Below are 12,004 nucleotides of genomic sequence, written 5' to 3'. Positions count from 1 at the left end.
CAGCATTTGGGCACGAATTCCAAAGTGTAACACATCTGCTGCTTTGTATTTCCAAGAGCCATTAACATATGTCATTTTTGCTTCACTACAAAACAATCATAATCAAAAATGAACAATCAATGAATCAATTTCTTCAGCGCCATTCTAAAGATTCTTTCACTTAAGGACTCAGTGTAAATGCTGAGAAAAGGACAACTCTCTCAAATGTGGATGCCCAAGATAGGTGAGCATGCAGGTCCTCCAGGAGACTGAGCACAACTGAAAAATAAAATCAAGTTTCGCACTTCGGTGCCAAACGCAGATATCCCATGTTGAAATTACTCTGCACACCAAGAAAGCTATTTTCCCCAATTCCTATGTATTCTAAAAGTATTTAGCCCTTTGGTGTTGTCATTTCTGGTGTGCTCCCGTGCCAACAAGAAGATGCATGCCAAAAAGCAGTCTGGCTGTGACAAAGGACTACAGGCAATGGCTTGAAAGGTGTGTAACACATACCGTATCTTTTTTCAAACAGATTTTCAACTTCCTTTCTCAAGTCTGTAATTCGCGTATTCCACTTGTCTGCAAAATAAAAAAAAGAAAGAGAAGGACATGTCAGACTACAAACAAAACTGAGAATCTCTTGTAAAATCTGAGTTACCGCTAAATGAAATATGAAATATGAAGCGTGTACTTGTACTGCTCACTTGCAAACAGGTGTCTGCTGAGTAGAGACTACACCTTAAAATGCATGGATACATTCAGAAAAAAAAGAAAAGTACAGAATAAAACGTTTAAGTCCCAAACTTGCATATTAAATGAAGTTTAAAAAAAACACAATGCAAACGAGGTGAAAGTAACTTCCAAAAATTATTTGTCTCTTTGATGGCTCAGTCAGCAGCTCTTGCTGCCACCAGGGGTAAAGGCAGTTTATAGGTGCTGTTGAAAGTTATCTAAATTTCAGTGAAAAGCTTAATTAGTAAAGTTGCATAAAACTTACAGAAAGTACATGGAGTTGTTTTGGTGCAAATCTGTACAACTACACACATCAGGAGGCATTTGCCATCCTTTACCTTAATTTCTCCAAGTCCTGGTGTTGCAAAATACCCCCATAAATCCTATTTCTGAAAGAAAATACAGCTGCAAGACAGAAGTTATCCAAATCTAAACCTGTGTTCCATGGAGAGCTGGATTAAATAGCAGAATTTTAACATCTAATTTTCTGCCTGTTAACAGCACACATTTTGACTGTTTTTTGTACTATCTCCGTGTTTTTAGGAAAATCCCACAACCCTTTTGTAGATGGTATCTGTGTTTCCAAATGTTGTGTGGTGTTCTAAGAAAGAGTTAAACAAGTGTACTTACAACTAATTTCTTACTCCAAAGACTTGAATCTAGCAATTACAAAGGTTAAAAAATGAGGCCATTGAAGCTATTACACTTCCAGTTGTCAAAAAATTCTTAGACAAGACAGAGGATTGAATTTTGAGTCCATATCAAAGGCAGCTTAAATATTCCTTCTCACACCAAGGTGCACAACTCTGAGGTTCATATTTAAGCTTATATTTTTTAATGTAGTTTCATGGATATTAACAGGATAGAATGCTTCAGAGGTAGACAAGAATCAGGAAAAAGGGTGTTTTGCCATGCTACCTTGCATCCACACATAAACTCTTCATTCTAGTTACCTGGAAGATAATCTACATTAATTAACCTGGGGTTTTTTTGAAATTACATCTTTGTGGCTAAATCTATACAATTACTTCTGCCACCCTTTTACTGCTACCCTGTACTGCATGGCTTCTAATGTGATAAACACATCTTGAGCTCAGTGTTTTCTATTCCTGTGTGATTTTCACTGCACAATATTTCCCCCTTTAACTATATATATATATAAAAACAGACCCAAATGAATCCCTCTCTGATTTCAGCACAGCTACAGACTGTATTCTCTGTTGACCAATGGAACAATGGATTAACAGCAGCTTTGCCAGAAGAGTCAGGAAAATCTGAGTCAGAATTGGCTGATCTAAAGGGGAAACGCTCCACAGAGCTGGTGAACACACATGGACAGTCCTGGCACAAGGGTTTCTAAAGGCACCTGTGTGACTTCAGACTGGAACCCAGAGGAAAATGTCAAGAGTTGAGATCCCTTCACATCATCAAGCTCTGAGGCTGACTCAATAAACAATCTCCTCTAAAACTCAGGCCAGTTTTCATCAGAGTGAGAGCAGGCAGAAAGAATGTCATACCATACTACAAAGAAACCATCCAAAAGCATATAAATAATACTGTTCCAAATATTGGTGGTTACTGCAATTTTAGGAGAAGCTGCTCCCACCCAGCTTAGCCTACATCTCCTCCGTAACAAGTTCCTGAGAACGTCCCTACCTAAGCCATTAAGCTTCAAGGCTTCATTTTTCTCAGTTTCCAAATCCCACAATCATTGGCCAAATACTCTGTGGATCTCTAGTGGACACTCTAGTCCCTCGGCTAGCTCAGTCGGTAGAGCATGAGACTAAATCTCAGGGTCGTGGGTTCGAACCCCACGTTGGGCGCCATTTATAACGCTGTGTTTTTTAGGAGTGAAGCCTCTGCCTAGGCCCCAGTCAACCTCTCCAGTGGAAAAGCTGCTTGGAGCAACTTAGGCAAGCAATCGAGCTCTCACATCCACACACGCCACGAGGCTAGCTCAGCAAAAGAGAGGCAATGAAGGCCCTTTGCATAAGATCAAGTTCCAGCAAGGTTTATGCCAGGTGCCGAAGGGAATCCAGTGCAAAGAAGTGCGATCATGTGCCTTGCTCAGGCTTAAGTATGATTTACAGCATCCAGTGACCTTGTGGCACAGGGCAGGTAAGGTCAGTGTCCTATAGGGAAGAGAGGTCTGGTCACCGGGGTCCTACAATCAATGGGTTAACAAGGAAAGAAGAAACCAGGAGAATTTGGGTATTAGGGAGAAGAGGCAGGGGTAGAATTACAGCATGTCCTTCCAAGGCCAAAACCTGGGGGTTATTTCAATTGGCTTTAGGGACTCCACACTCCCTCCAGTGGAAACACTAGAGGAATTAATAATCAAATATACCACATTACAGGCATTTTTATTTGGAATGGTGGATACATAGAGAATAGGAAATCGGAAAAAAAATAAATCATAAATCGGCTCACATTTTGATTTTCACACTGTTTTTTTAGCTACTTCTATATTTTATTAATAAGCTGGACTACAGAGTATTTCAAAATTCAGACGGTTTATCAGGTAACCAGTGTGATTTTTTTTAATCTGATTGTCAGCATTATTAACCCCTTGGACCCTGACCAAATACTGTAAAAACATTCTTTTGTCACCCACTTTGTGCTCACTAGCAAAGCTGATGACCTACCACAAAGCTAAACTTACACTCTGAAAAGTAGTTTAGTTTTCCCATGGGCACCAAGACAGATGGTGGCTTCTTTCCATACCTATATAAACATCTTATGATATATGCAACTCATCATCCCAGTTAAATAACAATCCTGAAAACTTTCCCCATCTGTCCAGAGTCTCCTCAATTTTATGTCTTTCTCTGCTCCTTGGGATATGTTCCAGAAAACACACAGCAGGGGCAACCTGCACAGTGCATACACACTGATGTTCAGGTACAAGGCACACTCCTATTCCCATCACCATGCCACAGAGAACTGTTTGAGGAAATAAAATGGGAACCACACAGCTCAGCCTGGAAAACACAGAGCAACTCCAAGCATGCTGCAGGCTGACAAAACCTGTGCTCAACAGTGTGCTAAAATGGGGAAAAAACATACGTATTTCCCATCACTGTCATAGTGAGACAAGGGGACATTTTCCTGTTAAAATTATTTAACACAACTGCAAGACACAACTTGAAGCTTCTGAGCTTTTAATAAAACCTATTAAGAAAGCAAAAAACCATGGAAAAAGATTTTTGCTGACAATGTACAATCCTTTCAGCAATGATATTTTTAACCTCAAATAGTCGGTTCAGAATTTTTTTGAAATCTAACCTCAATTCCATGAGATTAAGGATATCTATCAAACATTTTACCAGAGACTGGTTAAAATTATTTTGCCTTTCACTTTGTCTTGCTGTTTCCAAAAAACTAAGAGCACAGCTCATTATTCTCAGGCCACTTCAGATACATGTTCAATCAAGACATACAGAAAGGACCTCCAACTCAAACATCTCGATCTTCTCAGGGTTATGTAAAATACTGGAAGTCCTTACGAGACAGATTTCTCACTCAAGCATCTGTTCTGTTTTCTGAGTGCATGTATCTTTGTCATTCTGCAGCTACTCATGATAGATTACCCACCTCCTTTCTCCTATCCAGTTATCTAATATTTGATTTCAATAATAAAGGTGCAAAGTCTTCTGAAATGCCCGAACAGCAGCACCACAACTACCAAAAGCTGCTCTTTCTTCGTTAGAGCAAATGAGGGGTCTTTTCCCCAAAACTTCTCACATTCATTTTGTGTTTTAACCCGCTCTTGCAATACCACAGAGACATGCCACTTTCTGTATGTGAACCTCAAAGTGAACATAGGAGTCAATATCCTCAATACAATTTAGGAAGCTCAGAAGTAAAAGTGTCTGAATAATCTGTGAGATGCAAATCACGGCAATCTAACTACACACCAGCTATCCCAAAATGAAATTTTCTTAAAAACAGCACAGAGAAGATAAACCAAGTCAACTCAGAGCAACACTGAGCAGGTAAGCCCTGAGACAGTGTAAAACTGGAGATTATATATTACAACCTCAACTAAAACTTCTGTCATCCTAATATTTTATTCCCTTTCCTCTCCATCTGAACTCAAAATCAATGTTTCTTCACTTCCAAAACTGCTGGCAATCAAAGCTTAGGTGATTTTTCTGCTAAGAGAACATATCTAACAAAAGCTTCTGCAGCACCAACTCCTCAATATTCTCCTCTAGTAATGCCGTATTTATGCCCTCCTGACCAAACATAAAAAAAAAGATACATGCTCAACGGCCTATTATTAATGATCTCTTAAGAACAGCTCTCAAAATTTCAGTAACTTTTGCCAAAATTGACAATTATCAAGCAAAACACCTGTTAGGAGATCCATAAGAATTTTTATATTAATTTCCAGAATTCCGAATACAAACACAAATACTGTACCAAAAGACATATTCCTGACAGTATGGAACCTTATAAAAGCAAACAGATTAACGTGTCCATAAACCAAACCACGGAATAAAGGAGAGGTACAGGACCACAAAAAATCCCAGGCAAAGCATCTTTAACCAGGGCACACTGAAGCGCATTTCTGTGGAGAACCCAACATAAGGCATCACAAAAGAACAAAGCCAAAAGATCCCAAATTCCTGTGCATCTCTTCATACTCACATAAATAACAAAAAACAACAGAGGCAACCTGTGATGATGATGATTATACTGCAGCAATTCACCTACACAGAGCTCATGGCTCGGGAATGAAGGCTTGCACTAAAATGTCTCATTCCTGCAAGTACAAAATTACCCAAAACCTTTTCATAAAACAAAGCAGGGAGATAATATCATCTCTAATTTTCATCTTACCAAAATTGAACTCTTTTGTTTTATTTCTTCCATTATTGGCAGCAGCATTAGCCAACTTGGTGCTGTTTCGTCTCTTGTGATGAGGTACGTAGTCATGATCATTATCTTAAAGACAAAAAATAAAATCACTTTTTTTTTTTGTCCAGGGCAGTCGTGCGCGGCGCTGGAACTGCTTGGGATTTTAAAAAAACTCTAACAGAATGAAGGAACTGTGCTTATCAGGACAACAAATTCTGAAAAAAATTACTTACCTGAGTAACTTCAGAAAGCTCCTGTTCCTACCTGTGAAGGAACAACTTGTTCCCTCAAAAGGGCCTGTGCAAAGCACAAGGCAGCAAAACACAAACTGCTTCTGTACTTCTGAAGGAAAACAACATTGTCTTCTGAATCATGACTGGACATCACGTGATTGTGAAACAACCATGCAACAGCACAAGGAGGCACAAAATAAATTGTGCCCATAGGGAATACCTTGGTTATCTAACTGGAAGTAATAGCATTCCAGTAGTAGGTCTCATTACCAGTGCTTAAAAATTACTCAAGAGATGTATATTTCTGTCTGGCATAATTTGAAAACCAGCTCAGTAATTCCAATATGCTGCAGGATATTGTGGTTTTTCTAATACGTCTCCACCAGGTTCATTTATGAAGCAGTGCACAATCCAAACTACAGTCAACACCAGCACACAACTCTCTTCATTCAGTTCCAAGTAATGTTGAATCATGGTTTTAAAGAATTAGGATTTTAGCTAAGGGTTAGAAGCAATTTATATTGATCAAGATGTAAGTTAGATTAGTAAGTGGTAGGTTAATGATTATTAGATGCCCAAGCTAGAGCTAATTGTTATATTTTGAGTATGTTTATAGAAAAAAGTGGAGTAAGCAAACCATTATAAGAACAGATTGAAACCAGTAAGGACAATGGCCAGTACCTGGACTTGGTATCAATCAATCACAAAGCAGGGGACCTTGGATCGTGCCAGAGGGTCACTGAGACCTGATGAAGACTCTCCTGACTTCATCCTTTGAGACCACTGACTCAATTCGGGATTACTGACCCAATTCAAGAGAAGAACTGCACACATGTGAAGGACTAATAGCCTCATTTTAAAACTGACTGGGGATGGGAGGTGCTGGGGTTATGCATATGTATTGTATGTAAGATCTTGGAAAATAGAGGGCAAAGAACCTTGTTCAGGGTGGCCACACCTTTTGGAGATGACTCCCGTGCCACCCCCTGGTGAATAAACATCCCACTTTCTAACTAAGTAGTTAGAGGGTCTTTGTCCGTGATTATGTCAGTTGTAACGACTCAGCGCAGGCTTTGGAAAACACATTTTGGATATAAAAATACCCAACAAACTGAAATCAGCGACCTGGAGAACTGACCTTCAGTAGTGAATTCACCCTCAGAATCCTCACTTGATTCAGCCGAGTCATGCTGGGAGGACTCTGAAAGGGAAAAACAGGACCTGCAACTTTCAGCCACTGCCTCTACACCTTCTCGTAAACACCAGCCTTCATGCACAACAGATTTATTCCATTTTGTTGTCTATAGGTAAAACCTCACAAAGGGAAGGCCTTATAAAATCATGGCTCAGGCCTGCTACTTTGGCTAAGTAGAAAAGGACTAAGGGAAAGTGACTCGGCTGAATTAGAGGTAGAAAAACATTCTGTAACCATTGCATGTTCACATCGTGGTGTATGGTGGTCGGCTGAATTTTTGGTTATGATTTAAAAGCATGTAACAGACAACCAGCTACCTGCTTTAAAAGGCCAGATTTTTACAACAAAGCAGCTCTCCTTTGCACCTGCCTGGGACCTTGCATCACCATGAACTCTCAACTCACACTATTCAGCAAAACCAGGGACAACTTTCCACACCTCTCTTACAGAAACTTGTGATGAACAGGACTAAGAAAAAAGTGTGTTACAAAACCTTAGTCTGACTCAAAGGGCCACACTCAGCATCTGGAGCTATAAAATTCTAGCCAAAACCATGGCAGAGTCAGAGTCTTGCTCATTTCCTATCACACTTCCCCTTCCTCATGCTCCCTCTTCACAGTCAGATATAAAGCACATGGCATTATGGAAAACAAACCTAGATTTCTCCTCTCAAGTGAGTTCTGTTAATACTGCAGCCAGCACAGGCAATGAACTTCATTCACCTTTATCAGGAGAAATGCTGCTGAATTTCATCTCATGCTACCCTTAACTATGGTCACACCTACCTTCAAAGCAAAACCAATGGGATTTGCAAGAAGGAGCATTGCTGCCAGCAAAACCTGGCTTCAAAAGCACACAGCTCAGGCTGGAGAGACACGTGCTCTGAGCAAAGCCACCCACACAATGATGGACTTTTCACATCCCGTCAAACCACTAAACTCTGGGGGATGAGCACCTTACAAATGCCTTTCATGACTTAAAATAATGACAACTCTGATCACAACCTGCTTACTGCAAGCCCCAGAGCGGTGTGATTTGTGAGATTAAAAGCCAAAGAACACAAAATCACAAAAGTCAACCTGGTGGAAATATGAAAAGACAATGGTTGGAGAAGATGTAGAATTTATATAAGGCAACATCTTTCCAAATATTTCTGAGAAAAAATATCCAACTATGTAAATTTATCCTCACAAAATATACACTCAACCTCAAATGCTCTTACTGTATTTCCACATCTGTTCCTCCACTGCCATATAAACTCTGGTGGCAGCCTTCAAAAATATAAAGTTAAAAAAAAAAAAAACAGTCCTGACTGCACAGAACCTTGTAAAAGCAGACAGATTAATGTGTCCATACACCAAACCACAGAATAAAGGAAAGGTACAGGATCACAAAAAAATCCCAGGCAAAGCATCTTTAACCAGGGTACGCTGAAGTGCAAGGATGCATTTAATATAAGTGATCACAAAAGAACACAGCCAAAAGGTCCCAAATTCCTGTGCGTATGTTAAGGTTGTTACATCACGTAACAAAAAACAACAAAGGCAGCCGATGATGATGGTGATTATACAGCAGCAATTCACCTACACAGAGTCCATGGCTCTTAAATGAAGGCTTACACTAAACATCTCTCACTCCTGCAGCACAAAAATACCCCAAATCCTTTCAAAAACATAGCAGGGAGATAAAATCAACTTTCATTTTCATCTTACCAGAATTGGATTCTTCTCCGTTTCTGCTAGCAGCACTGGCAGATTCATTACCCAACCTGGCGCTCCTCGGTCTCTTGTCAGAGGGCAGGAAGTCATCATCATCATCTTTAAGAAACAAAAACAACAAAAATTACTAATTTTTTGGCAGGGAAAGCACGTGCAGCACTGGAACAGCTTTGAATATAAAAACTCTAACAGAATGAAGGAACTGTGCTTATCAGAACAACAAATTCTGAAAAAAAATTACTTAGCGGACTAACTTCAGAAAGCTCCTGTTCCTACCTGTGAAGGAACAACTTGTTCCCTCAAAAGGGCCTGTGCAAAGCACAAGGCAGCAAAACACAAACTGCTTCTGTACTTCCGAAGGAAAACAACATTGTCTTCTGAATCATGACTGGACATCGCGTGATTGTGAAACAACCATGCAACAGCACAAGGAGGCACAAAATAAACAGTGCCCATAGGGACTAACTCCTTTAGCTAACTGGAACTAATACCATTCCACAAGTAGATCTCAAAACACACTACCTAAGATTTGTCTTGAAGAGCTCAAATATTTGAAACCCACTTTCAAACCAGTGTAAAACTAAAGGGCACCAATGAAATTCATCAAAGAGATCAACTCTACCTTAAACACACCCAAGTGGACAGACAGGAGAACAGCAAACACAGCCATTTGTCAGAGAGCTGCTACTCAGCCAGTCACTCCTCACTCCATCCCTATCTTTATTATGTGGTTTTCTAACACTTCTCCAGCAGGTTCATTTACCAAGCAGTGCACAATCCAAACTACAGTCAACACCAGCACACAACTCTCTTCATTCAGTGCCAAGTAACGTAGGCTTTGAAAAATATATTTTGGATATAAAAATGCTCAACCTATTGAAATCAATGAGCCGGAGAACTGACCTTCAACAGTGACCTCAACCTCAGGGTTCTCACATATCTCTGGCATGTTATGATGGGAGGAATCTGAAAGACAAAAACAGGACTGCTGAATGATGGACACAAACAAGGATTTGAAACAAACACTCCCTGCCTGTGCATTTAAACCAGCATTGTCAAAGAAGCCCCTTGCACTCACAGCATGCAACAAAAATAGAAGCAAAGATATGTCACCATGAGCCTTGGAGCAATCCCACACTAAGGCAAAGAGGGGAGCATTACACTTGCTAAACTGCACCTGCAGCACTACAGAGTTGGTGCTATGACAGAGGGAAATTCCATAGTCTTGGCTTTGCAGGGTTAATACAATCATAAGTATTTTCCCCTCTGTTACTCGGGATTACTGGAAATATAAACAAAGGCTGCTGGGATTCAAGGCCACACTGCGCCACTGCAGATGAGGGTTAACCCCTGTGGTCTGTGAGCCCTACACATTTGGCAGACAGATGTCACACACATTTCTGAATTTGGACAATTAAAATATGTGCATGTTTCTGTAGAATCTTCTTCATCTGCCATTTGAGCCTGAGTCCACACTGGAGAAAGAAGCCATGATGCCATCACACATTGGTGACCAGACTTTGCTGCCCTAGGCATTCGCCACAACACAAAACTGATAATGCCCTGTATATCAAGCTATTGCTGAGCATGCCCATGACAATTTGAAGCCTATCCTTGAAAAACCAAATAGGTGAATGTGCAGTGAAACCCCACAGAGTAGGGGGATTGTTACCCTGGTTTTTCTGAGTTTTTTTTTAAGGTCTTTTTGAATTTCATAAATGGAGTCAGATCTTTTAGTTACTGTAGAATATTAGAGCAGTTTTCTACCTTTTCCCACAGATGTAACATAAACAAATCCTTTGTTTTTCATTCTCTGTCCTTTGTTTGCATATTTCTAACCTGAAAACAATTGTAACTGACAATTGGTCTGGCCACTGAGGCTGAGGGGTGGAAACCCCAAAAAGCCAATCTTCTGCTAGACCCAAAAATGAATAAAAAGTAAGAAATAAACAAAGGGGACTCTTCTCTCTGCTCTCTCAGCTGGGAGCTGGTTCGGAAGGACCTCTGCCTTGCGAAAGGTGTGACTGCTTTTTGTGTCTCGGTGACAGGGGATCAAAGCCCTGTACATTTTAAATCACCTCACAATATAGACAAATTCCCAAAGACCTGATGGAAATATGAAAAGACAATGGTTGGAGAAGACGTAGAATTTATATAAGGCAACATCTTTCCAAATATTTCTGTGAAAAAATATCCAATTATATAAATTAATCCTAACAAAACACATTCCACATCTCTAATGCTCCAACTGTATCTCCACATCTGTTCCTCCACTGTCGTGTGAACTCCGGTGGCTGCCTTAAAAAATATAAAGTAAAAAACATATTCCCGACTGCACAGAACCTGATAAAAGCAGAGAGATTAATGTGTCCATAAACCAAACTAAACCAATCCACAGAATAAAGGACAGGTACAGGATCACAAAAAAATCCCAGGCAAAGTATCTTTAACCAGGGCACACTGAAGTGCATGGAGGCATTTGTGTGGAGAATCCAATATAAGGGATCATGCAAGAATACAGCCAAAAGATCCCAACTTCCTGTGCATCTATTTATATTGTCACATCAAATAACAAAAAACAACAGAGATAGCCTGTGATGATGATGATGATTATACTGCAGCAATTCACCTACACAGAGCCCATGGCTCGGAAATGAAGGCTTGCACTAACGTGTCTCACTCCTGCAGCAGTAGATAACCCAAAAAAGTTTTCATAGAACAAAGCAGGTTAAAAAAATCATCTTTATTTTCATCTCACCAGTATTGGACTCTTCTGCCTTTCTGTTGACAGTATTGGCTGCTTCATTAGTTGACTCAGAGCTCTTCAGTCCCTTGTCAGGGGGTATGTAGCCATCATCATCATCTATAAGAAAGAAAGAAAAAACAAAACAGGTTATATGTCCAGGGAACCCATAGGCCGCATTGGAACTGCTTGGAATTTTAAAAAAACTCTAACAGAATGAAGGAACTGTGCTTATCAGGACAACAAATCCTGAAAAAAAATTACTTCCATGAGTAACTTCAGAAAGCTCCTGCTCCTACCTGTGAAGGAACAACTTGTTCCCTCAAAAGGGCCTGTGCAAAGCACAAGGCAGCAAAACACAAACTGCTTCTGTACTTCCGAAGGAAAACAACATTGTCTTCTGAATCATGACTGCACATCGCATGATTGTGAAACAACCATGCAACAGCAAAAGGAGGCACAAAATAAATTGTGCCCATAGGGACTAACTCCTTTAGCTACCTGGAACTAATACCATTACACAGGAAGATCCCAAAAG

The 12,004-nt window shown here is 40.1% G+C and overlaps 1 protein-coding gene and 1 non-coding gene across 12 annotated transcripts in view; one reads left to right on the top strand and one right to left on the bottom strand.

Annotated features, from left to right (window-relative positions):
* Positions 1 to 12,004, bottom strand: part of GTF2I (general transcription factor IIi) — a 95,866-nt gene that overhangs the window by 28,991 nt on the left and 54,871 nt on the right. For 10 of the 11 annotated variants that reach the window (XM_040082268.2, XM_058422971.1, XM_058422978.1 and 7 more), the window contains 6 exons: positions 11,482 to 11,586; positions 9,627 to 9,689; positions 8,718 to 8,822; positions 6,949 to 7,011; positions 5,560 to 5,664; positions 496 to 561 (listed from right to left, as the gene is read on the bottom strand). In XM_040082268.2, the coding sequence (XP_039938202.1) occupies positions 496 to 561; positions 5,560 to 5,664; positions 6,949 to 7,011; positions 8,718 to 8,822; positions 9,627 to 9,689; positions 11,482 to 11,586 (507 nt within the window). The remainder of the gene's footprint in view (positions 1 to 495; positions 562 to 5,559; positions 5,665 to 6,948; positions 7,012 to 8,717; positions 8,823 to 9,626; positions 9,690 to 11,481; positions 11,587 to 12,004) is intronic. The other variant, XM_058422977.1, reaches the window with a different exon arrangement.
* Positions 2,464 to 2,537, top strand: TRNAL-UAA (transfer RNA leucine (anticodon UAA)). The gene has a single exon. It is a non-coding gene; the product is annotated as a tRNA-Leu (tRNA).

This window comes from Hirundo rustica, chromosome 19, assembly GCF_015227805.2.
Source record: "Hirundo rustica isolate bHirRus1 chromosome 19, bHirRus1.pri.v3, whole genome shotgun sequence".
NCBI classification, from domain to species: Eukaryota; Metazoa; Chordata; class Aves; order Passeriformes; family Hirundinidae; genus Hirundo; species Hirundo rustica.
The sequence above is the reverse complement of the archived record's forward strand: the minus strand, read 5'-3'. Positions and strand labels throughout refer to the sequence as shown.